Source organism: Bubalus bubalis, chromosome 3 (genome assembly GCF_019923935.1).
Source record: "Bubalus bubalis isolate 160015118507 breed Murrah chromosome 3, NDDB_SH_1, whole genome shotgun sequence".
Taxonomy (NCBI): Eukaryota; Metazoa; Chordata; class Mammalia; order Artiodactyla; family Bovidae; genus Bubalus; species Bubalus bubalis.
In genome coordinates this window covers 29,025,160-29,049,410 of record NC_059159.1, presented here as the reverse complement: position 1 = coordinate 29,049,410, position 24,251 = coordinate 29,025,160, and the positions used below count along the sequence as shown (strand labels likewise).

At 57.2% G+C, this 24,251-nt stretch overlaps 2 protein-coding genes and 1 long non-coding RNA gene across 5 annotated transcripts; 2 read left to right on the top strand and 1 right to left on the bottom strand.

The window, feature by feature from the left end:
* The first annotated feature begins 12,037 nt into the window (after positions 1 to 12,037).
* MFAP4 (microfibril associated protein 4) lies at positions 12,038 to 14,648 on the top strand. Its single transcript, XM_006048825.4, has 6 exons — positions 12,038 to 12,162; positions 12,374 to 12,452; positions 12,655 to 12,809; positions 13,220 to 13,316; positions 13,394 to 13,576; positions 13,720 to 14,648. The coding sequence occupies exons 1-6, from the start codon at positions 12,157 to 12,159 to the stop codon at positions 13,965 to 13,967; spliced, it is 768 nt and encodes a 255-aa protein (XP_006048887.1). The 5' UTR covers positions 12,038 to 12,156; the 3' UTR covers positions 13,968 to 14,648.
* A 95-nt stretch (positions 14,649 to 14,743) lies between these two features.
* MAPK7 (mitogen-activated protein kinase 7) lies at positions 14,744 to 20,042 on the bottom strand. 3 transcript variants are annotated; one of them, XM_006048827.4, is made up of 7 exons: positions 19,903 to 20,040; positions 19,177 to 19,413; positions 18,408 to 18,573; positions 16,471 to 17,549; positions 15,809 to 16,389; positions 15,350 to 15,483; positions 14,744 to 15,205 (listed from the first exon to the last, which is right to left on the bottom strand). In XM_006048827.4, exons 2-7 carry the CDS (start codon positions 19,406 to 19,408, stop codon positions 15,052 to 15,054), a joined length of 2,346 nt encoding a protein of 781 aa, XP_006048889.1. In that variant the 5' UTR covers positions 19,409 to 19,413; positions 19,903 to 20,040; the 3' UTR covers positions 14,744 to 15,051. The 3 variants fall into 3 exon arrangements, with proteins under 3 accessions (XP_006048889.1, XP_044795097.1, XP_006048888.1); XM_044939162.2 differs by lacking the exon at positions 19,177 to 19,413 and having other exon boundaries at positions 19,903 to 20,042; XM_006048826.4 differs by lacking the exon at positions 19,903 to 20,040 and having other exon boundaries at positions 19,177 to 19,874.
* Positions 19,982 to 20,884, top strand: LOC102400820. The gene is made up of 2 exons (XR_326694.3): positions 19,982 to 20,118; positions 20,397 to 20,884. It is a non-coding gene; the product is annotated as an uncharacterized LOC102400820 (long non-coding RNA).
* Positions 20,885 to 24,251: the final 3,367 nt, after the last annotated feature.

The following is a 24,251-nucleotide window of genomic DNA, read 5'->3' as shown; positions in this document are numbered from 1 at the left end:
CAGTCCCCTCCCATCAAGGCGACCCCCGCCCTGCCATAGGACGACAGAGCAGAACAATCATCCCACACCTGCTTAGCAATTTAGGGTCACACCGTGTCACCAAGAGCTGCCTCCCCTGGTCCCCACAGCACAGAGGGCCTGGTGTTTAAACAGGGAACCCAAGGCTGGGCGAGCAGGATGGCCATGCAGTGCGGGTCCAGAGGGTGGCCTTGGCCCCCTAACCCCAGGTCTGTGCTGGCCTGTCGCCGCCTCCCCACAACCCATGCTGGAGGGTTTACACAGACAGAGAGCCCCAGCAACCACCCCCCAGCCCAGATCCAGGCTGGCTCAGACACCCTCAGAGAGCTTCCCCGTCTGTCCTTTCCCCTCTTTGTTCTCAAATCTTTAGGAAGTGCCTCTTCTGTACCAATCATGGAGTCTGCTGCCAGGGCTACAAGAGACAGATGGGGTCCTTACCCGGGGGAGCTCAAAGGCTGTGTTCAAACCCAGGACAGGCCTCCACCCTGAGCACAGACACCGAAACCTAGGAGACTGTGGGACTGGGGAAGCCCCGCAGCCAGACCTGCAGCTGCCGAGGCTCAGTCCCGTGGGATGGGTGGACGTTAACCCCTCTCTGTGAAAGGCGCTGGGTGGGGTGGGCATTGCAGTCACAGGGAGCAGCCTGTGTCAAGGCCAGACTGGGGCAGTGCTGGAGAGTGCGGTCCGCAGAGCACAGACCTGGGGAGGACATGGGGCAGCTTTTAGACTTTAATGACGTGACGGTGGGAACCTAAAGGAGTTGAAGCAGGAGGCATGTGACGAGATCTGTGTCCCTGAACCCACGCAGAGAGACTACAGGAGACCTGGCAGCTAAACCAGGCCTGAGACCTGTCCCCTAGGGACTGTGTCCAGAGTGCCACCAAGTTTTGCTAGAGCAGGCAGTGCTGTGCCAGGGGCTCCTGCCCTGACACCACCGCCCACCTGGTGGGGATCTTCACCTGCATAGAGGTCAACTCACACGCTGATCTTTGCCAACTTCAGCCACAAACAATGAAGGGCAGTTCCAGGCATGTCTGACTTGCTCTGGAGTTTTGAGGTTAATGGTCTACCATGTCACCAAAAACAAACTTTTTTTCCTAATTAAAAGGGGAGATTAAAGCATCCTAAGTGTCCAGTCATAGATAAATAAATAGTTGATGATTTAAAACTAGACGCTTCAGCCGCAGGGTGGCGTGGGCAGAGCTGTTGTTGATGCTAGGCACCCAGGGGTCTGTTTTGGGCTGAGTCCATTTCCAATTAGAATCCCATCTGTTCTTACTTCTTTTGGACAACAGACACAGATGGTCCCTGCTGTGTGTCAGCAGCTGGGCAGCCCACCGGAAAGGCCCTGGCGGTCAGGCTGAGCACACTGGGCTCTGTCCCCTGAAACAAAGGGCATGAGGACAAGAGTGGAGATTTTGTGGAGCACCTGGAAACTTCTGGGCAGTGGTGTGGTCAGTCAGAAGTGGGGCTCAGCAGCCAATCTGGTGGGGTGGGAGAGGGCAAGGGGCCACGGACACCGGAGCCACTTCTTAACACTCACAGCCCCACTTTGCGGGCAAGGAAGCAGAGATTCAGAGTCACGTGACCTCCTCACAGAGACTTGGGGTGGCCCACCTATGGGTCAGGAAGGGGTAGAGAAGCCACAGTCCCAGCACGACGGACAGGAAGGGGACCTTCATGGGCAGGACGTCCAGGCCAGGGCACTGACTGACTACTGTGGGGACAGGAGGTGACAGTGGTGATGCTCAAAGGCCCCCTGAGGTTTACACTGGCTAGCGGGGGGCCACCAGCAACCAAGGAACCTGCGCCATCACACACCCATTTCCCCGAACCCGAGCCCATGCCCAGCTCCAGGCCCCTCCCCTGAAATCCCCCATTTGGACTCCTAGCCGCCCACCAGGTCTGGAGCATCCAGGCAGTCGGCCAGGATGCTGAGGATGCGGCCAGCTGGCCCTGAGGAGCAGACACCCTGCCACAGTCTCCACTCAGCCGGGCCTGGCCCCCCAGACCCCTCCGAGGTGAAAGGCAGCAGCTCACAGCTGGACAGCCAGCCAGCCAGACTGGAGCCGGGCCCCCTGCAGGCTCAGCCTCTGCATCTGGACCTCCACTGGTCATCTGGTGGCCAAGGCCACCCCCAGATGGACCGGACCAGCTGGAAGGCCCTGGCAGCACCCAGGCCTTGGTTCAAATGCCAACCCTGCCCAGCTTGCCAGCCTGGTCACTCCCCTCCCTGCAGCTCAGCTTCCTGACAGTAAAGCTAAAGATAATGATCTCCCCCCTGCTGGGTTATTGCGAGAGCCTGGCATGCAGCTGGTGCTCAATAAATGCCAGCTGGGCTCACCTCACCTCACTGTGCCAGCGTCTCCCCACTGTTTGCCCCCTGCCTGGTCTCTCAGCCCCCTCCCCGTCCAGGGGGCCTGACCCCTCCTCTTGTCAAATAAGAATCTGAGAGGTTCCTACAGAGGCAGGACCTGAGGGCGTGAAGACCATGCCCCACAGATAGAGCCCTGTTTCAGCTAGTTTGTTACTCTGATGAGATGGTCACAGGCATTTACTTGCTCCTAAGGTAGGCTGCCATCCCATGGATGGCATCACCGATTCAATGGACATGAGTTTGAGCAAGCTCCAGGAATTGGTGATGGACAGAGAAGCCTGGCAGAGAAGGCAGTGGCACCCCACTCCTGTACTCTTGCCTGGAAAATCCCATGGATAGAGGAGCCTGGTAGGCTGCAGTCCATGGAGTCGCTGAGTCGGACACGACTGAGCGACTGAACTGAACTGAACTGAAAGTAGTAGGCTGCGTCCTTTCAACGATAGAAACTCAGTTCTCCCAGATTTCCTCCAAAGGTGGAATCATTGCTCCACTTTACAGATGAGGAAACTGAGGCTCTGCAGATGCTCACAGCCACACCTGCCTTCTGCTAACCTCACTCCCTCACACACACATACACACATACATAGACACACACATGTACACACACACTCCTTCCTCTCTCAACCCCTCCCCACCCTGTAGCCTAGACCTGGGGAGAGCAGAGCGGCCATAACAGCCAGGTGCTCAGCAATCCACCACACAGCCTGTTTGTTAATGAAATCTAGTGTAGAGTGAGGTTAGGTAACAGGAAGTGACCAGCTGACCCCAGAGGTCAGGGAGGATGGTGTCCAAATGCTGGAATCTGCTTCTGCTTTCTGATGATGAATCTGGCGGCAGGAAGAGCAGGAGCCCCACCCCGATCGGAGCAGCTGGTCCCAGAGGACGTTCTGGGGCCAGAGGCGGGGAGGCGGTCAGCTGACAGGCCTGAGAAGGCTGGGGAGCCATCCCCAGGGCCCAGGCCAGCCCTGCCCATCCACAGCGGCCACCAGGAACAGACTACAGGCTGACAGCTCCTGCCCCACCCGCTCCACCAGTATTATGCATATGTGCTAACTCACTTTAGTGTGTGTCTGACTTTTTGCAACCCCATGGACTGTAGTCCACCAGGCTCCTCTGCCCATGGGATTCTCCAGGCAAGGACACCAGAGTGGGTTGCCATTTCCCTCTCCAGGGATCTTCCTGACCAGGAATCAAATCCACATCTCTTATGTCTCTTTCGTTGGCAGGCAGGTTCTTTACCACTAGCCCACCTGGGAAGCCCTATGCCCTGCCAGCCCGAATGTAAATCAAAATGAATCCTTCAGGAATAAGGGATCCTGCTGGGCCACTTCATCAGGTAGCCAGGGACTCATGTCCATGGAGATGGGCCCACGGCGCTCCATGTAAGTCACACTGCATCACAGTCTTGTTGAGCAACTCCCACTCACAGGGAGATGGAGCAGGTGTGCCTTGTCCCATTCCTGTGTGAAGTACGACGAAACACCAGAGTGGGTTGCCATTTCCACTCAACACCAGGCAGAGTGTTCGGGACAAGACTGACTCTAAAGGAGACAAGACTCTAAAGGGGAGAGAAGGGGAGGGCCGAGGCGCTGGGGCCTCGGGACCTGAGGAGCCACATGGAGGCGGGTGCCCTGGATTCTCCTTCTGCCTCACTGTCCTGGACCTGATGCTGGACAAGGGGCAGCCCAGAAAGGCTAACAGGCAGACCAAAAAAGTCCCAATAAACTCCTTGCACCCCCACTCTAACTGAGAAATCAGGAGAGGGACAGCCTTGCAACATGGGAAACTTTTAGACAGTAAACACTCCAGCCAAATACCACGAAGAGATACAGCCCCAGCCTAGCCACCCCAGACAGCGCCAGGGAGGACAAGATGCCCCCTCACCTGGCCGTGTCAGAGGAGGCCACGGAGGGAGCCTGGACTTTTCTCCCAGCCGGGGACACCTGCTCTCCTGACCCCAAAGCACTGTGGAGGCCACCTGGGGAGTCAGAATCCTGAGCCTGTATGGTGGTCACAGCCCCTCCTGGGGCACTGGTTAGGGTGGCAGAGTAAGGAGCCTGGACGCCCACCTGCCTCAGCATCCTGAGGCTGCACCCTGTCCCTTGCCAGAGGGGTGTCAGAGAAAGCCACGAGACAGGAGTCAACAGGATCCAGTGTCTCAAGGCATCGTGTGATGACGTGTCCCACTGTTCAGGATTCAGCACCAAGTGGCCATCAACGGGCCAGAGGGCAGACCCTGCAGTCCTGGAAACGTCCTGCACGCTGACTGCATCCATGGTATCATCTGGGTTGTGATGCTGAGGGACAAACGTACGACATGTGCCCACCGGGGAAACGGAACGACATATGCCCACTGGGGAAACCGGACAAGGTACCAGGGCTCAGAATCTCCCCTGTGGTCCAGTGGCTGAGACTCTGCACTCCCAGTGCAGGGGGCTGGGTTCCATCCCTGGTCAGGGAACCAGATCCCACATGCCGCAACTAAAGATTCCATGTGCCTCAACTAAAAACAAGGTCCTGCATTCCGCAACCAAGAGTTCACAGGTCACCGTGAGAAAAGATCCCAACACTGCAAGGATGAGGCAAGACTCTGCATCTGCAACTAAGACCAGGCACAGACAAAAAAAAAGGTGGGGAGGGGGAGAAAAAGATGCCTGGGCACTCTATCAATTTACACAACTGCATGGAAACCTACCATGACCTCAAGACCAAAAGTCTAGTTAAAAATAAAATAACAATCTAGAAGAAAGGTGTCCCTTCCTGCTTAAAATGGGACACAGGCTTTCTGTTGCCTGTAGGATAGCCTGACACTCCCTCCCCATGAGGCCTGCCCATCTAAAGTCCCCCCCCCCCCCCCGGCAGCTCCCCAGCCCTCCCCTCCTCCAGCCCCTCACTCACTCCCCCCAAGCTCAGGGCCTCCTTGCCTGCATCTCACCCGAAGCAAGCATGGCCCAGATAGGCCCCTGGGCCCCACTGCACTCCTGCAGCCGTCCAGCCTCTGTGTTCAGTCTTGAGAAGCTGCAGTCACAGGCTCTGCAAACTCCATCCCACTCCCTGGAAAAGCAGGGCACAGAGTGCAAATAACACACTACTGTGAAAATGCTTCCCATCGCTCAGATCCCTGGAACGGCCCCAGACGCCCACAGGGGACCCCAGATGACACTCTGAGAAGCACTACATGGAACTATTTTAAAAATACTTTTGTATTGAGCAGAACACCGGATGCTTAAGAATATGTATAGAATTATTCCATTTATAGGAGGTTCAGGAACAGACAAAGCCACTGCAAGTCGAGAGCAGTGACAATGGTGTCTCCCTCGGGCTGGGGAGTGGGAGACATAGACGTGACCTTCTGGGCTGGAAACCTTCTGTCTCTTGACCTGCAGGTAGTGACACAGTGGTTCACCCAGTACGAGCTGCACCCCTGCCTGCACCATCGCTGACCTCGATAAAAGGAAAACCATTAACATCGCACTCTTCCACCTTGGACTTGGCTTCAGCTTCATTAGAACTGCTGGGACATGCCCCCCATCAGTTCACAAGGATCGGAGGCCACCTGTGGGGGCCCCAGCCTCCCAAGGGCATGCCTGCTCTCCATAAGAGCCAAGATCACCCTGGTGCAGCCAGGGCAGACCCCAGAGTTCACGGGACACTCACCGGCAAGGCCACTGCTGTATCAGGGAGACCCAGTCCCTGGGGCACCAGCAGGACCAGGGGACACAGCTGTTCCCCACCCCCAGCCTTGCTTGCTTCCACCAGGTCTGGGCATGTTTGGCCAGGGACTTTTCTTCCCCTAGTGAGTCTGTCTTTTGACTCAGGACCAGCTCTCTTTGCAGGAAAAAGAACAAGAACAGGCTCTTAGTTCTGCCTCGGGCAGGAAGGAGACTTGGAGTAACCACGGGGAGACAATTAGGCACGGGCCTTGGCATTCTCCACGGCCCTCCCTTCCCACTGTTTACAATTGCACAAGCCAAAGTCCGTCCTGTGTCTGAGAGGCCCCGAAGGACCCTGCCCCGCCTCCTCTGAGCCTCTCCTGTGTCCTCGCTTGTCCTTTCTGCCTGGCCAGTCAGCTGGCGCCCCAGCCCTCAAATGCAAAGGCGCCTCCTACCCCAGGGCCTTTGCACATGTCACTCCATTGCTCAGACCTCTCTTTACTGGAATGTCTGCACTGCTCCCTCCCTGCCCCTGCAGTCTTTATTCCAGGGGTCCAGACAATCGGCCCCTTCCCCATCATCTGTCAATAAGGCTCACTGGAGCCCAGCCATCTCGTGCATGTCCAGGGACGGCCAAGGTGGCAGAGCTGAAGATTCAAGCCTGAGACCATAGGGCTCCTGATGCCTGAGCTATTTCACATCTGGCCATTTATAGAAAAAGCTGCTCACCCAGTCTCAGTCCCTCAGAACCTTCTCACTGCTCACTGAGGCTTCCTGCCCCAAACTTGAACTCTATGAGACTCCCTGCCTTCAATCACTGATGTGGGCAGGCCATCCACTGGGTCTGCTCCTGGGTGTATCCTGGTCACCTCAGCATGGCAGTGTGCCAGGCTCCAGAGATGGATGCTGAGAACGTGGGTGTCCGTCTGCATCCCCTAAACTGCTCACATCGTGAGTGCCCTGTGGTGACTGGTGTGGCACAGGCACCCCATAAACACTGAGGGATGCAAGGATGAGGGGATGTGTGTGCCGTGGACACATGTGCATATTTGTGCTTGTTCAGAGCTGATGGTGGTGAGAAGAACACTTGCCGGAACAGAATTCTGTGCCGCTTGGTCTTCCTGGTCAGGTGGAATGACCCTTGGCCACACTCTTCACTCTGGGGCTCTTACTAAATCATCTCCAGGAAGGACATGAAGTGCAGGGCGCTTTGCAGCCCACAAAGCCACACCACCCTTGTTCCAGCCTGCCGGGCTCCCCGTGCTGCACGCATCCCCCCAGCACCTGCAACCTCCTCAGGGCGCTGGGCCCCCAAACCCAGGCTTCTTCTCTGCAGCAGGGGCCAGCACCTGGGCAGACAGCTGCTCACCCCCAGCATCAGCACCTCAAGTTGGCTCTCTGGCTGTGGGGGTGGGCGGGGTGGGGAGGGTGCCTCAGGACGACTAAGTGGAACAGAGAAGACCCTCAGGGCAGGAAGACTCTTCTATACGGTACTTTGATGGTGTGTGTGTGTGTCGGGATGTGATGCAGGCCGCACAGTGCCAGGCATGACCCCTCATGTTAGCTGTGGGCTCCGAGTGATGCTGAGCTGAGGGCGTGGGTCTGGTGGGGCTGTTGTTGCGGAGCTGTGCTTGTGTCAGGGCGGGGGTGTGGGAAATCTCTGTACCTTCCTCTCAGTGAACCAAAAAGGGCTCTAAAAAAAATAAAGTCTTTTTTTAAAGGAACAATTATTGAACTGCACACTTACAGTTGATGGATTTTATGATGTGTAAATTATAACCCCACAATTGAGCAGGACCCGATGGGGTCTTCCTGGAAAACACTGCCCCCAACCATGGCCTCCGCCTGCCTCTTGTTTATAGGATAACTTTAGCCTCCTAGGTCTTCCTTGAATTCCAAAGAATAAGTTTCATCAGAGAAGTAAGTAAATGCACAAACAATGGGAAGAAGACAAGTAAGACAAAATAATAATAGTTTAGCCATAGAACAAAGCCCAGGATCTTCAGTTCCTCCTCAGGGAACTGGACTGGATCATGCAGTCTGAACCACGGCCTCTGAGTGCTGCAGAGACTGGACCCCTACCAGGTGGGAGGAGTGTACTGCACACGGCCCACCGGCACGCGGATCCCAGCCTGGTGGGACCCAGAGGTGGATGACTGACATTCTGCAAACACCAGGCTGTCCCCTCACTGCCAGCCAATCAGAGAGCGGCGCACAAGCTCATCACACACCCGGTGACCCCCTCCTGCACACTGTGTTTAAAAACCCTCCCCCAGGGTTCCCCCATCCCACCTGTCATCACGCTCTCCGCTCTGGCTCCAGGACTGCTGAGGCTGTGTGTCTGTCCTCTGCCGCTGGCACAGGGGTGATGGGCTGGCCTGTGTCCTCAAATGTCACCTGCTGAAGCCCTGACCCCACAGTGGGCCTGATGTGATCTGATGTGACACTCCACAGTGCCTGTGGGGCCCCAGGGCCCCACCCCTTCCCCATCAGCCTCCCTCCCAGTGCAGGTGCAGCCTCTGGGGAGGGGCCTGGGGTCAGCGGCTCAGCCAGACCCTCCTTCCTTACAGCAGGCAGCCCCTCACTCAGCCAGGGCTGGGGGACACACACCCAGTCTTCTCCAGCTCAAGCAGAAGGAGCAGTGGCCCCCTGCGGGAGACGAGGGACCTCATCTTCAGCTGTGGTCCCGGATGCTCTGCAGGCTGCCAGGCTTTCAGGACAAAATCAGCATCAGACCTGTATCATCCAGGATCTGGCAGGGAACAAAGGCAGACTTAGCTGCTCTGCTTTGTAGAGAATTTCACGAAGGGACTGTCACCAGGCTGTGGGCCTTAAGGAAAGCACCTGGGACCACCCTGGGCTGCAGGGATAAAGGGAGGAGGCAGGTCGTCAGGGCCAGTTGGGGTGATTATATGGGAGCTGTCTTGGGGTGGAGAGGGGACACAGCCATTGCCAAACTGAGGTCCTGGCAGGCTGGGCCTGGGAGCACCTCTTCCCCCACGCCCTGCTGGTGCCTGTTAAGGGGCACATTCTGCCAGCATCTGGGCCCACGGGGCCAGAGCAGGACAGACAGGTGGAGTACAGTGAGCAGGTGACCTGTGCAAGGCCTGTGGGGTGGGGGCCGCAGCAGGCGGGGTGGGGGCTGCAGCAGATAGGCCTGTCCAGTGGGCCCACTGCCCCCATCCTGTCACCCCGAGTTCTCCCGCCTCCTGGCAATGCTGGTCAGAGAAGCCCCTCACTCACAGCAAGGGGACTTCCTCAGACTCATAACCAGAATAAAGCAAGCAGCAGGGGACTGAGACCCAAGCTCAGGGCTGGCAGCCCAGGCAGAGCTGTCGTGACTTAGCACCTGCAAAGTTACTGCTGCCCAGCCAGTGACCCAGGAGCAGGCCTGCTGGGGGTGACTGGCACTCCAAGAATGGATTCCCCCACCCTGGTTTAAATCAACACCTCCCACAGTGGGTCCCAGGGCAGCAGATTAGATCTGCAAAACCAACCAACCATTCCAGGCAGGGGCCCCCCCAAACCCAGGAAGACATGTCCATGCTGGGTGGCCAATCAACACGCCCACTAATGTGTCTCTTCAGGACATCCAAGGGTTTCCATCAGACACCACCTTCAGAGGGAGTGCATGGGGCCAGATTTCTGTCCCTGAAGAGTGCATCTAAACCCCACCACACCCAACAAGCAGAGGGCCTGCTTTGCTGACCCACGTGAAGGTTTTAAGAAAAAATTAACAGGCAAAACACAATAGGGACCACCTCAGTCCTTAATTACCTGTCTTTCCTCTTCTGTTTTTGGTGTGCATGTTCTGGGTTTCTTCGGGGGCAGGGGGTGGGGCCTAGGCTTATTAGCTGTACTCAGCAGAAGTCTTTGATGCTAGAATTAGGACATGTTTATTAGTATTTTTTTTTAATTTTACATTTTATTAGTTTTGAAGACTGATTGTCCATTATTTTCCTTGCTGTAGCCTGCCTGTGCTAAAATTAGCTGAAAGGATAGATGTCTTAGGATTAGATTCAGCTGTGTGTAACAGGAAAGAGCCCAAAGAGGCTTAAACTAGATATAAGTTCCTTTCTCTGCGGCCTGAAAGAGGCCTGGGGAAGGGCAGTCAGGGCTGGCTCTCGACCATGCCACGAAGTCCAAGGGACCCAGCTCCTCCCCTATCACCCCCTACCACCTATGGGAGGGGCCTCCTCCTTCCCATCCAGCCACTGTGCCCCGCGGACAGGTCAGAGGGCTCAGAGAAGAGGGAAGAGCGGCTGCCTTTGCACCACATCCATGTGCATCTTCTTGGCCAGATTTCAGACATGTGGCCTCAGTAAGGGAGGCTGGACCACTGGGCCAGCGAAGAACCAGGACTCAAGACTAAGGGAAGAACGGCTTTTGAGAGGAAGACCACCGTCTCTTCCACAGATGAGGATAAAAGTCCCATTTCAGGCAATCTGTTCACAGCAGAAAAATTATTACACAATTATTACGTTTATGATGATGAGGGTGAGTATTCACTACATAGTTACCAACTGTGGGCCCTGCGCCAGGCACCTGGTATCTGTTACCCAACCACAGGCCTCTGAAGGACAGACTATTACCACCTTCGTTCTAGAGGGGCTAACCAAGGCCCAGAGAGGCTAGGGAACCTGTCCAAAGTTAAGCAGCTAACAGGTGGCACAACTTGGACTTAAGTGCAGGCAGACTGGCTCCACGTCCCCCAGGACACACACAGCTATGAAGAGAAAACTGTCATCAGCTTTCACAAACTCGAGGGGCCAGGACTCAGGAGGGAGAAGGGGCCGGGGCCGGCGCTGCTCTTACTTTGAGCCTTTGCACATCTCATCCGCTCAACCAACACTCTTCCTCAACACGCGTGACGTGTGTGATAAACTGTCTGGTGCCTGCATTTGCCACTCCGTGGGCAGCCAACACACGGCAGGTGCTCAGATGTCTGACCCACGAGTGGGCGGCGACACCAGCCCACCAACGCTCAAGGCCAAATAAGGAGCGGGCAGGTGGCCCCTTGGGGAACAGAGCAGACTCAGCTGGGGCCTCCTCGGGACAAGCCTGGTGTGGCTGGGCTGCACTTTGGGGGTCACAAGCAACCATGGTTGAGGCCCTCCAGGTGGACCAGGGTCACACTTAACTCTCCTCTCAAGTCCAAGATGAGAAGCCCAGCCTCAGGCCTGAGGCCACAGGGAGGCCTGGAGTGGGGTGGGGGGGTGGGGAAGGTGGCAGGGTGGCCCCCAAGGAAGACTGTCCTGGAAGCCTGAGCAGAGGCCGGAGCCCTGAGGGAGGGAGCCCGAGGCAGAGACGGAGCTGGAGGCTCAGGGGGCAGGACGGGAGGAGGTGGGCTTCAGGGCTGAGGCAACCGACTGAGAGGAGCCAGGAGAGCTTGAGGTGGGACGGTCCCAGTGAAGGCATTTGGAAGACGGGGTTGGGGCAAGCGAAAGAAAAACAGAGGAGGCCTGTGTGAGAGGGGGAGGGAGGGGGCCTGCTGCAGGGGGCTGGAGAGGGGCCCTGGCTTGGGCTGGCAGACAGCACTTGGACGCCTGCGGCCTGTGCTCACAGCTCAGCAATGTCCCAGCCCTGCCAGGAGACGCCCGGCCCCAGCCCGGGCCCCGGCGCAGCCCCCACATCGGGAGCTCTGGAGCTACCCCCCACCCCACCTCTGCTCCCCGGAATGGGCCTCCCCTCCCCAGAACCTAGACATACCCCCACACCCTCACCCCAGCCTTCCCCTGGACAAAGACAATGGCTAATGAAACCCAGGCCAGGGAAGGAGAGGGAGAAAATAAACTGACGTGAGCAAGGGGGCCGTCAGGAAGCAAGGCAGGGGCTGGGGGTGCCGGTGGAGGGGTCCGGGGGTGTCTGCAGGGCGTGGACGTCCTCTGCGCTTTGCCCAGACAGGCCTAATGAGATCCAGGTGGTCCCTTGGCCCAGGCCCACCCCGGGCCCCCAACAGCATGAGTGGAGTGGGGGAGGGGAAGGGGCGCTGCAGCCGCGGGGCGGGGCCGGGCGGCTGGCTGGAGGCCCAGCACATAACTCTGGGCGGACAGTCTGGGACAGCAGACACCCAGCCGCTGGAGCCCAGCTCGGAGCCCAGCTCTCAGCATGGAGGTACGGAGCCGGGAAGGGGGCCGTGTGGGCTGAGCCCACCGCACACAGAGGGCCCTCACAGACAGACGGGGGCTGTCGCAAGCCTGTCCCAGAGGAGGTGGGGGCAGCAGGGGAGACCAGGGGTTCTTGGTGGGGCTGGCTCCTGTGAGGGGCAAGTGCAGGGAGACGGGGGCTCCAGGGCTGGGCGCTGACCCTGCTCTCCTGTCGCCAGGCCCTCCTGGTCCTGCCGCTGCTGCTACTGCTCTCCGCTGGCCCCTGCGCTCCCCAGCTCCTGGGGATCCGGGGAGATGGTAAGCTGCCTCGGTCCTGGCCCACAGGCTGGGTGACAGGCTGAGCGAGGGGCTGTCCCGGGCCCTCACAGCTGGGAGTGGGGCTGGCTGTTAAGATGGGGCAGGTGGGCTGGCCAGTAGGCACCCCTGGCCTAGGGAGGGAGGCAAGCATGGGGTGCAGAGGTGTCCGTCGCCTCAGGCCCCTTCTCCTCACCTGCCCCAGCTCTGGAGAAGTCGTGCCTCCAGCTGCCCCTGGACTGTGACGACATCTACGCCCAGGGCTACCAGGCGGACGGCGTGTACCTCATCTACCCCTCAGGCCCCAGCGTGCCTGTGCCCGTCTTCTGCGACATGACCACGGAGGGCGGGAAGTGGACGGTGAGTGGAGGGGGGACGGGGGACACATCACGTGGCTGTGAGCCTGGGACGATGCTCACAGCAGTGTGTGGAGCGCCGCCACCCCCAAACCCTAGGCACCAAAGGTAGGTTAGGGGCTGCATTGCACCATAACCCTGGGAGTAAGGTGCCCCTTACAAATGACAGTCTGGAGCCCAGAGAGGTGCAGTAACTTGCCCAAGTCACACAGCCAGTGCCAGACTCCACCCCAGGTGCCTGAACTCCAGCCCGCCAGCTCCCTCCACCTGCTCTTGCCCCCGGAGCCAGCACGCACCTCCTCTTGGCCCCCACTTGGTCCTTTCACAAACCACCTCAGCCTCACAGGGTCTGTGCCTGGGTGAGGGCACTGCCCCCGGCCTCTCAGGCATCCAGGCCCACGCCCTCTGCTCCAGGTTTTCCAGAAGAGATTCAACGGCTCGGTGAGCTTCTTCCGGGGCTGGAACGACTACAAGCTGGGCTTTGGCCGGGCTGACGGGGAGTACTGGCTGGGTAAGGCGGGGCCCGGTGGGCTGGGGGCCCCTGGAGCCAGGTCCCCACTGACCAGCCAACTGCACCCCTCTTCTCAGGGCTGCAGAACATGCACCTGCTGACACTGAAGCAGAAGTACGAGCTGCGGGTGGACCTGGAGGACTTTGAGAACAACACGGCCTTTGCCAAGTACGCTGACTTCTCTATCTCACCCAACGCTGTCAGCGCGGAGGAGGATGGCTACACCCTCTATGTGTCGGGCTTTGAGGATGGCGGGGCAGGTACACTCCGCCAGCTGTGTGGGGCTGGGGATGGGGAAGGGCACTGGGCCCAAGCACCACCACCCCAGCCACCCCGCGTCTGGCTCGGGGGGCCCTCCCAGGGCCACCTGCCTCAGCTGCCCCGTGCCCCTCCCCTCTGCCAGGCGACTCGCTGACCTACCACAGCGGCCAGAAGTTCTCCACCTTTGACCGAGACCAGGACCTCTTCGTGCAGAACTGCGCAGCGCTCTCCTCGGGTGCCTTCTGGTTCCGCAGCTGCCACTTCGCCAATCTCAACGGCTTCTACCTGGGCGGCTCCCACCTCTCCTACGCCAATGGCATCAACTGGGCCCAGTGGAAGGGCTTCTACTACTCGCTCAAGCGCACGGAAATGAAGATCCGCCGGGCCTGAGGGGCTGGCCCCCTCGCGGCCCGCCGCCCCTGCCCCCATCCCACCCGGCCCACTGGCAGCTCTGCTGCTCTCAGCACCGCCTCGGCCAGGCCCCCATGGCTCCAGCCGGACGTCCCCATCACATCCCTGGCATCCACCTCTCGGCCAGGCCCCTGCTCCCTGCCACCCGAGGCTATGCTGCCGCAGCGTCCCAAACCTCCAAAAGGCACCACGGTCCAGCCCGGACTCGGACCCTGTCCCGAAGGACATGGGGCTGTGTCCCACTTTAGCCAGCTTCCTGACCGCGGCCTCTGCCGGCCGAGCCTGTAGACCTCTCCTGGCATCTGCCAGGCCACCTGCGTGTGGCCACTGCTGCCACACCCCAGCAGTCCCACTGGCTGGCCCTTCACCTTCCTCCCACCCCCGTGTTCCCCAGGGGTGAGCACCACGGCCCGGCCCCATTGCACTCACGCTCAGCGGCCCCCTGCCTGCCTGACCCAGGCATCTGAAGCGCAACACCCAAACTGTATTTCACCACAGCTCCCACAGGCCACCCTAAAATGCCACAGCCAAGGCGGGCACACATGTGAGGTCCCCCTATCCGCCCCAGGGGTGAGTGTGACTGTGCGAGGGTCAGAGGACCGTCTCTGTGGGGCTGGGAGCAGGTGGGAGTGGAGGTCTCAATAAACCTCAGGACCTGAATGAACCGGCCTCACTGTTGTGCACGCAGATACCTTTGCCTGCCCCCATGACAGCACACTGTCCTCGACTCCGAAAACACACCCTGAAGACAGGCGGTAGAGGAGACCTTGTATTTCACAAGCAACCTTCTGAGGGCAAAAAAACTGTGTCATTATAATAATGTAATAATAATAATAATAAAATTACGATACTGAAAAGAATCGCTCGGGGGAGGGGCTTCCCCTCTTGGTGTGGCTTGTGCTGGCTCAGGTGGCTGCTTAAGGCCACAGGGTGGGTCTGAGATGAAGCTGCAGAATGATCTGAGCTGATTCCCCGACAGGGCGCAGGGCTCCGGCCCTTGGGGACGGTCCTGCAGATCTCGGAGCTGGGTCTGCCCCTGGCAGCAAGGCATGGACTGCGGGCCTCAGGGCTCTTGGAGGTCGGGCAGGTCGGCCAGCAGCATGGGGGAATCCATCTGGATCTCACGCTGCAGGGACTCGATGTCAGCAGGGTTCATGCCGTGGCCCTCGAGCCAGTCAGCGAGCAGGGAGGCTGAGAGCGAGGCTGAGTCTGCCTGGCTGTGGGTGTGGCAGAGAGAGGGGGTGAGAGGCTCCTCCTGCAGGGGAGCCCCAACTGACAGCCCTACCAGACCCAGAGACCCACCGGACCCAGAGCCCCACTGGACCCACAGCCCAACTCAAAAGGTCAGACCCAGCTCTTACCCGTCTTGTGGCCCATCAGCCACACCCATGTCAAAAGACTGGTTTAGGAATTCCTCCAGGTCAAAGCCAACACCATAGCCAGCTCCACTGCCCTTGGGGGTGCCCGAGAACACGGGGGGCAAAGGGTCCTCCACCTGCAGGGGACGGCGGCAGCTCACAACACAGGCACCACCAAGAGCCGACTGAGGTTGGCAGGGCACCCGGCCATGACACCGCCCCACCTATGCCCGGGCCTGGACATCGGTGATAGCACCAGCCTCAACAAGCCCTGAGCGTGGGCTGGGGTCTCCAACAATCTGCTCGTCAGCATTAGGCTCTTTCTGCGAGCGAGGGGCAGGTGAAGGGAGCTCAGCTCTCCTGGCACCAGGACACACACGCCCCCTCCTGGCCTCAACAACCTCAGAGCCCACCTCCCCCGTGTCAGACCCAGGCATCCCCACGACCAGGCCTCTCTCTCACCTGTGACTTGGACAGCTGCTGGGTCACCAGGGTGACATCAGGTGACTCCGATGTGGAGGGCTGTGGGGCCCCCCCGGGGTCTGGAGGGGGTGGGCCAGAGGGGAAGTAAGGGAGAACACTCAGGGCACTGGGGCCGGGCAGCCCAGGGGGCGGCACCAGCGGCTGGGGGGCCAGAAGGCCAGAGGCGGCGGTGGTCTGGGGAGCAGCAGGGCCAGCTGCAGGTGCAGGGGGTGGGCAGGCCGGCTGTGGCAGGGGCCCAGTGGGCTGAGTGGCAGGGCCAGCGGGAGGGCTGGGGGGCCGGGCTGTGGTGGGGGCGGGGGCAGGGGGCTGGGCCATGCGAGTCCAACGCTCCAGCAGGCTGCGGTCGTTGTCGCTGAGCACCAGCCCAGCCAGGGGGTCAGCGGAGGGGCCCCCCGAGACCCCCGTGCCCCGCTCCTTGCGCTCCCGCTCCTGCCGCCTCTTCTCTCGCTCCTTGGCCCGCTCCTGCCGCCGTCGGCGTTTCTCCTCCCGCTCCCGCTGGCGCTCCTGAGCAGTCACCGGCTTCCGAGGCTCAGGAGCTTCCAGGGGGGCACTGGGGCCATCTGTGGGGAGGATGGGAACGTGAAGGTAAGAGTCTATCCAGGCAGGGGGTCCCCTCTGCCCCCCATTCCCCAGCCAGGCACCTCGGAGCCGGCTCCGCAAGGACTTGAGCAAGGCAGCCTTGAGGGCAGCCTTGGTGTTGTCTGAGATGGCCCCCTCCTTCTTTGGAGGGGCTGGTTCACTGGCTGGTGGGGGCGGCTGCAGGGTCAGATCGATGGTGTCGGGCGCAGGGCCGGGGCACTGCAGTGGGGCTGGCGGAGGGGACTCCATGGCGCAGTCCCCACTCGGAGCCCAGGGGCTGGGCATTTCCACGTCGGGGCAGCCGGGCTCACTGGCCACAGGCTGCAAGGAAGGCTGGAAGCGGATCTGCTGGCGGATGCCCTCGCGCCGTGCATGGAAGTCCTCGATCTCCGCCACAATGGCCTCCTTAATGCGCTCCCGTGTGAGGGCTTCACGGTCAAAGGCAAAGTCAAAGGGCGGGGCACAGTCAGGCTCGTCGTCGGGGTCATGGTACTTGGCCAGGAAGGGGTGGCGGAGGGCAGCAGCTGCAGAGACACGGGCGCTGGGCTCGAAACGTAGCATGCGCCCCAGTAGGGAGAGCGCCTGGCGGTCGGCGCCCGGGTACACCGTCTCCCAGGGCACAGGCTGGCGTGGTGGCAGGCTCTGGATATAGGCCCGCACCCTCTCAGCTCCCACAGCCTGAATCACGGCCGGCGACGGGGTACCCAGCACCGTCATGATCAGCTGCAGCTGGTGCACATAGTTTTTGCCTGGGAAGAGTTGGCGCCGGGCCAGCATCTCCCCAAAGATGCAGCCCACGGACCACAGGTCGATGGCCTGCGTGTACTCGTGCAGCGAGAGCATGAGCTCAGGGGCACGGTACCAGCGCGTGGCCACATACTCGGTCATGAAGTACTGGTGCTCAGCGGGCGAGGTGCACAGGCCACGGGCCATGCCAAAGTCCCCAATCTTGAGCTCGCAGTTCTCGTTCACCAGCAGGTTGGAGGGCTTGAGGTCGCGGTGGATGACCTGAGCCGAGTGCATGTACTTGAGGCCCCGCAGCAGCTGGTACAGGAAGTAGCGCACATGCTCCAGTGTCAGCGGCTGTGAGGAGTGGATGATCTGGTGCAGGTCGCTCTCCATCAGGTCCAGGACCACGTAGCTGAGAGGCAGGGGAGAAACGCAGGCTGTCTTGCCCAAACTCCAACCCCACTGTCACCACGCCCTCCCAGCTCCAGACAGGTCAAGGTCTTACTCTTGGACTCTGCAGGGGCTGCCCGCATGGTATCAAGATTCTCTACAACTTTTCCATGGACTCAAGTGAAATCACTTTTCTCTCCAGGCCTAGCTTTTCTCATCAGAGAAGAGATGAGGCTGGACTAGACCAGTCTGGCCCCCGGGGTTTAGTTTGGGGGCCCTCTTCGTTGTGTGGTAGTGGCTGCTTGAAAGGCTATGATGAAAATTTAAAGGCTTCTGCAATCTGTAGGACAGTGTTCTGTGACTGACTAGTGACGTCTGCTACTGGAATAGGAAAGAACAGACATAGGATGAATATCCTACAGTCGCCATGCTATATACTGAGATTCTGGGCTTCCCAGGTGGCACCAGCAGTAAAGAACCCACCTGCCAATGCAGGAGATGTGGGTTCGATCTCTGAGTCGGGAAAGATCTCCTGGAGGAGGGCATGGGAACCCACTTGAACATCCTTGCCTGGAGAATCCCCATGGACAGAGGAGCCTGGCAAGCTACAGTCCACAGGGTCGCAAAGAGTCAAGACATGACTGAAGTGACTTAGCATGCACACATACTGAGATTCTATAAAACTGTCACTTCTACACTTTCTTTGAGGAAATCATAGGTGTCCCTGGCAAACCCTTAGGGAGCACTGGTCCTGGAGTCGTGGGAATTTCCCCAGCCTACCCTACATTAGGTTCAGCTGCCCTTCCAGAACTTCAGCAGAATGGCTCCAGCCTTCAGAAAAGGTACCAACTCTGCCTCCCTCCCTATCCCCACTCCTTACACAGATTTGAACTCGCCATAGGGTACAGTGGGCCTCAGGATGTCCTTTATGGCAATGATGTTGTCGTGCTTGAAATGCTTGAGGATCTTCAGCTCTCTGAGGGTCCGCTTGGCATTGGTCACCACGTCAAAAGCATTAGGGATCTTCTTAATGGCCACCTGCTGGCCTAGGGAACAGGGGAAAAGTAGATGCCACCTGGGATAGCTGGTGAGCTGCTGAGTAGCACATGGCCTCTTTCAATATGCTATGCATGTGACAACCACTACCACAGAGGACCTACTATGTGCCAGATCCTGTGCTAAGCACAGTAGGTACATGACCACATCTCCCCTTCACCTCTGTCCTTCACCTCTGGCAGGTACACAGCTCAAAGTCACAGACATGGAGATCTGGGCACAGTAATTTGTTGGGCACACTGCACAGCTAATTAGCGGTACCCCCCTACACTCTACGCGTCTCAGGCCTCTTCATCCCACCACCAACCCGATGCCCGCTGTCTGCTCCACAACACACTCCGGGGAACCTCCATTCTGATCTCACCCGGACTGTCACCTTTCTAAGGAGGAAGCCGACTGCTGTGCTGGCAGAGCCACCAGTTTCTAGAGACCCGAACCCAACACAGAGGCCGGCCCCCAGACAGCGCCCAACCCCTGCTTGCTGACTTGACTCAGATTTCACATCCCAGCTTCTCTGCTGGCTGCTGGGACGGCGGGTCCCACCCCTCGGGACCTGGTTCCCACACATGAGAGCGGCCGGAAGGGTCGCTCACCGGTGAGGCGGCGGCGCGCGGAGGACACCACCCCGTAGGCCCCGTTGCCAATGGTCTCGATGATCTCGTACTCGTCCCCCACGTCGAAGGTCACGTCGAAGGACCGCGCCTTCAGCAGGGCCAGGTTCTTGGCAGCCACCGAGGCGGCGGTGCCAGTGGGTTCCGCCTTCACCGGCCCGGGGGGCTCCCCGGAGCCGTCCTCACCGTCGTCCTCCTTCAGGGGCTCGGCCATGGCGTCTGCGTGGACACGCGGGCGAGGAGGGGCCCGGCCCCGGACTCAGGGGCCCCTCGGAGGCTCCAGACTGGCAGGCCGAGCAGCGCGCGCAGCCCGCGTCCCGCACGCTCGGGAGCCCCCAGCTCAACCCCGCGCGGGACGCGGGGTCGGCAGTGGGGGAGGCTCCGCGAGGCGCGGTTCAGGAAGAAAGCGAGGGGCGGGGCGCCCGCTCTTCTTGGTCCTCACTAGGTGGATGGTGCCTCACCCCGACGCCGCACGGGCCCTCGACGCCGCCCAGGCGTCTAGTCCCGAGGTCGGAGTCGGGGGGGTGGGACCCGAATACCCGCTCCCTCAATGGGTCTGGCAGCCGCCACCACCTCAGCGGAACGCTCAACGCCGCAGGTCTCCAGCCCCGCCCCCTCAAGACCACGCCCCTCAGTCTCTGACCAATCCCTGAACGGCTTTTGCTGAAGTGCCCACCCCTTCCACTTGCTCCTCCAATCCGCGCCTACCTTCCGAGGAAGCCACGCCTTCACCCGCGCCCGCGCCGGGGTCCAGTCTCCAGGAGGGAACCACCCAACCCGCGCTCCGCGCTTAGCCGGGGCGCGGCCGCCTGGCTCAGTCTTCGGACGCAGGCGCGCCAGCAGCCCCCGGTGCCGCGAGACTGCGAGGCACCGCCTCCTGCGTGCGTGCGCGCGCATCCGCTCCGATCTTCCAGGTTCTCTCAGGTCAGTTGCTGGTGGCTTCCGAATCTTGGAGGGCTGAGGTTACCGGTAGTTACCATCACTCAGTCCCCCTCCTTTAGGCCCCTCTTCCCTTATCAGACTCTATCAGCCCGGGGATTGCGTCCCCCATTTTCCCGATGGGCCTCGGGAGCCTGTCGCTTGGGAATGCGTGATCCCTGGTAGACGGTGATCCGTCACATCCAACCACAGAGATCCCGGTCCTCCGGGTTCTAGAGCGTCGGCTCGTAGCCGCCCTGACTTCCGGTATCTGGTCCTCTCAGCTCAGCTTCCGGCACCCCGGACTTCGGCCAGTGCTTCGCCAGCCTCGGCCGTGAACCTTCCGTGAGGCGGCTGCGTCCAGCGACTCCCGCGCTGTGGTTGCAGGGCAGCGGGCAGGGCCACAGGGTCAGCTGCGCCTGGAGGAGGCAGAGCTCCGCCGGAGCTAGTGCCCTGCCAGTCTTCAGGGCCCGCGTTCGACCTCGCAGCGAGTGCGTGCCGAACGCTGACCCTCTGGGTCCCGAGGGGGCTCGCGGGAGGTCGGGTGCCCTCCAGTGACTGACGAGAAAGAGTCAGGGGGCGGGGAGCCCAGGAGTTAGGCCTGAGGGCCCTAGGGAGGGTCCATCCCTTAGACCGGAGAGGAATTTTGTTTACATACCCCACTGTTGTGGTGGTTTATTTTTTACTAAAACATACTTACAGGAAGTTCCACATAGCCTAAGTGTATGAATAAGTTCACAAACTGAACATATCAGTGTATCGAAATCAGGTGGAGGAAAACAAACAAACAAAAATCCAGAATATTACCAGCCCTTCAGAAGCCCTTTCTCTTTTCTAGTGGTTACAACTTCTTTCTGTTAACTCTTCCATACTTTGGGGGTCGGGGGTTGCCGTGAATTCTAGGAGGTTCACTGGGGCCCATACATTAAGATGGAAAAGTGGAGACTGCATTTTAAAAATACAACATCAGAGAAAATGTCTGGGAGCATAAGGTCAGCTCTAGGACAAATAAATCCCTAGTATTAAGACATGGAAAGATCACTTGGACCTCCTGAGTTAACTATACCTTTGGTTCTGGTTTTCCTGAAAGCATAGCAAAAAGCCAAATTATCTGTTACATGATTTGCCTTGACCATTAATAAACCATATTCATGGGAAGTGAACATTTTCTGCACTGAGTTCCGAAAACATTTCCATGATGGCCTTTTCTTAAGTGACACTGTAGACAACCTACCTTAACTCTGACATATGTGTGCGTTAAGTTCTGCAGTGTCCATCAGTGAAAAGGGAGGACATAAAACTGCAGGACCAGAAACATGTCTTCTCAGGGAACCCGATAGCCAGTTCTGTGACAATCTGGTCTGCTAAAGGAATAAAGCATAAGATAGCAGAAAAGACCCATACGTTTTGAATGCTTTAAATACTTCTTTAGAAATATTTGAGCTAGGATTGGTATACAAGTTATAGACGATTCAACCTTCTCTGGCGAAACCTCCCTGTTTCTCATTTACTTTAAAAAAAATATTTTACTTGTTTGGCTGCACTGAGTGGTCTTAGTTGTGGCACATGGGCTCCAGAGCATGCAAAAGCAGTAGCTGCAGCACGCAGGCTTAGTTGGTCTGGGGCATGTGGGATCCTACTTAGTTCCCCAACCAGGCATTGAACCCACCGTTCCCTGCATTGCATGACAGATTCTTAACCACTGAACCACCAGACAAGTCCCTTCATTTACTTTTGAATCCATCATGAGCTGTTTTACTTCTCCCCCTACTAGACCCTGACTCTGTCCTGAGAAAGTTGTCAGTTATCTAACATTCTTCAGCCTTGTCTTATGAGCTTACTTCATATGACACAACTACTTCAAGAAAAAGTTTTTTCATGTGGCTCAAAATTCAAATCATAATAAAAAGGTTCAAGTGAAAATTCCTGGTCTCACGCCAGGTGGCTGATTTTAGTTTCCTATTGGGCTTCTCTTGTGGCTCAGCTGGTAAAAAATCCTCCTGCAATGTGGGAGACCTGGGTTTGATCCTTAGGTTGGGAAGATCCCCTGGAGAAGGGAAAGGCTACCCACTCCAGTATTCTGGCCTGGGGACACGACTAAGCCACTTTCACTTTCATTGGAAGTAAAAAAGAAACAATAAAAATCCGAAACACACAAATACAACTATACATTCTTTGTCCCCTACAACTATACATTGTTTGTCCCCTTGACAAAATATAGCAAATCATTTACACTTTTCCTTAAATCATTAAATATCAAAAACCAGAGGGATCTCTCATTCTTCTTAGAACAGCTTTTTTTGGAGGTATAATTCACATACTGTAGAACTTATACTATACAATTCAGTACATGAATTTAGTAGGTTCACAGAGTTGTGCAACCATCACACCACCCAATTTTAGAACATTTTCATCATCTCAAAAGAAAGCCATTAGTCACTCCTGATTTCCCCTCACCAGCCCCTGGCAACCACTAATCTACTTCCTGTGAGCCCATGGCAACCACTAATCTACTTCCTGTCTCCTATTCTGGATGTTTCAGATCAATGCAATCATACACTCCGTGACCTTGAGACCTTTTGTATCTGACTTTTTTCACTTAGCCTGATGTTTTCCAGGTTCATCCTTGTATCAGAACTTCATTTTTATTTTTAAAGCTGAATATGTTACACTGTATAGATAGACCACATTTGTTTATCCCATCATCAGCTGATGGACATTTGGGTTCCTTCCACTTTTTGGCTGGTATGAATAATTGTGCTCTGGACATTCATGGACAAGGTTTGTGTGGACCTAGGCTTTCCGAGCTCTTGGGTACAGATCTAAGGGTGTGATTGCTGGGTCATAGGGTAAAGTTTTTAAACATTTTGAGGAACTGCCAAACTGTTTCCTTTAGTGGTCACACCAGTTCACTATCTCCTCAGTGTATTTGAGGGTTCCAATTTCTCCACATCCTCACCAACACTTATTATTTTCTTATTTTTCTTTTTAAAATTGTAGTCATCCTGGTGGATATGAAGTAGTATGTCATTGTGGTTTTGATTTGCATTACACTCATGACTAACGAGGGCTTCCCTGGTGGCTCAGAGGTTAAAGCGTCTGCCTGCAATGCAGGAGACCTGGGTTTGATCCCTGGGTTGGGAAGATCCCCTGGAGAAGGAAATGGCAACCCACTCCAGTATTCTTGCCTGGAGAATCCCATGGACGGAGGAGCCTGGTGGGCTACAGTCCACAGGGTGGCAAAGAATTGAACATGACTGAGCAATTTCACTTTCACTTTCTTTCATGACTAATGACGTTGAACATCTTTTCACAGGCTGATGAGCCATTCTTCTCTTTGTCTATTCAGTTCCTTTCTGTTTTGTTTGTTTGCTTTTGGCTGTGTTGGGTCTTTGTTGCCTCGAGAGCTTTTTCTCTAGTTGCAGCAATTTGAGGCTACTCTCTGGTGTGGTGTGCCGGCTTCTCATTGCAGTGGCTTCTCTTGTTGCAGAGCATGGGCTCTAGGGCATGTGGGCTCAGAAGTTGCAGTTCCTAGGCTCCAGAGCACAGGCTCAATAGTTGTGGTGTAGGGGCTTAGTTGCTCCGTAGTATGTGGAATCTTCCCACTAGCAGGCAGATCCTTTACCACTGAGCCACCACAGAAGCCCTCATTGGCATTGAACCCACTTTTATTTTTATTTAAAACTTTATATAGACTTTATTTTAAAAACCTTTATATAAAAACTTTTATTTTTATTTATATATTTGTTTAAAATTTATTTAAATTTTTAACTTTTATCATTATTTTTTGTGGCACCACCATGCAGTTTGCAGGATCTTAGTTCCCTGACCAGGGATTGAGCCTATGCCCTCAGCAGTGAAAGCTTGGAGTTCTAACCAATGGACCAGCAGGAAGTCTCACTTCACTCTTTTTTACAGCTGCATAGTACGTCTTTTCAAATATAACCTATTTAACCAAGACCCTTTAGGTGTACACTACTACTTTAAGATTTTTGCTCTTGCAAATGATGTTGTACTAAATTATCTTGAACACATCATTTTGTGCATTGCAAGTTTAAAATACCCAGAAGTGGATGTGTGCCAAGTTAAAGAGTATTGCACTTGTGATTTTAATAGGTAATGTCAAATTTCTGTCCTTA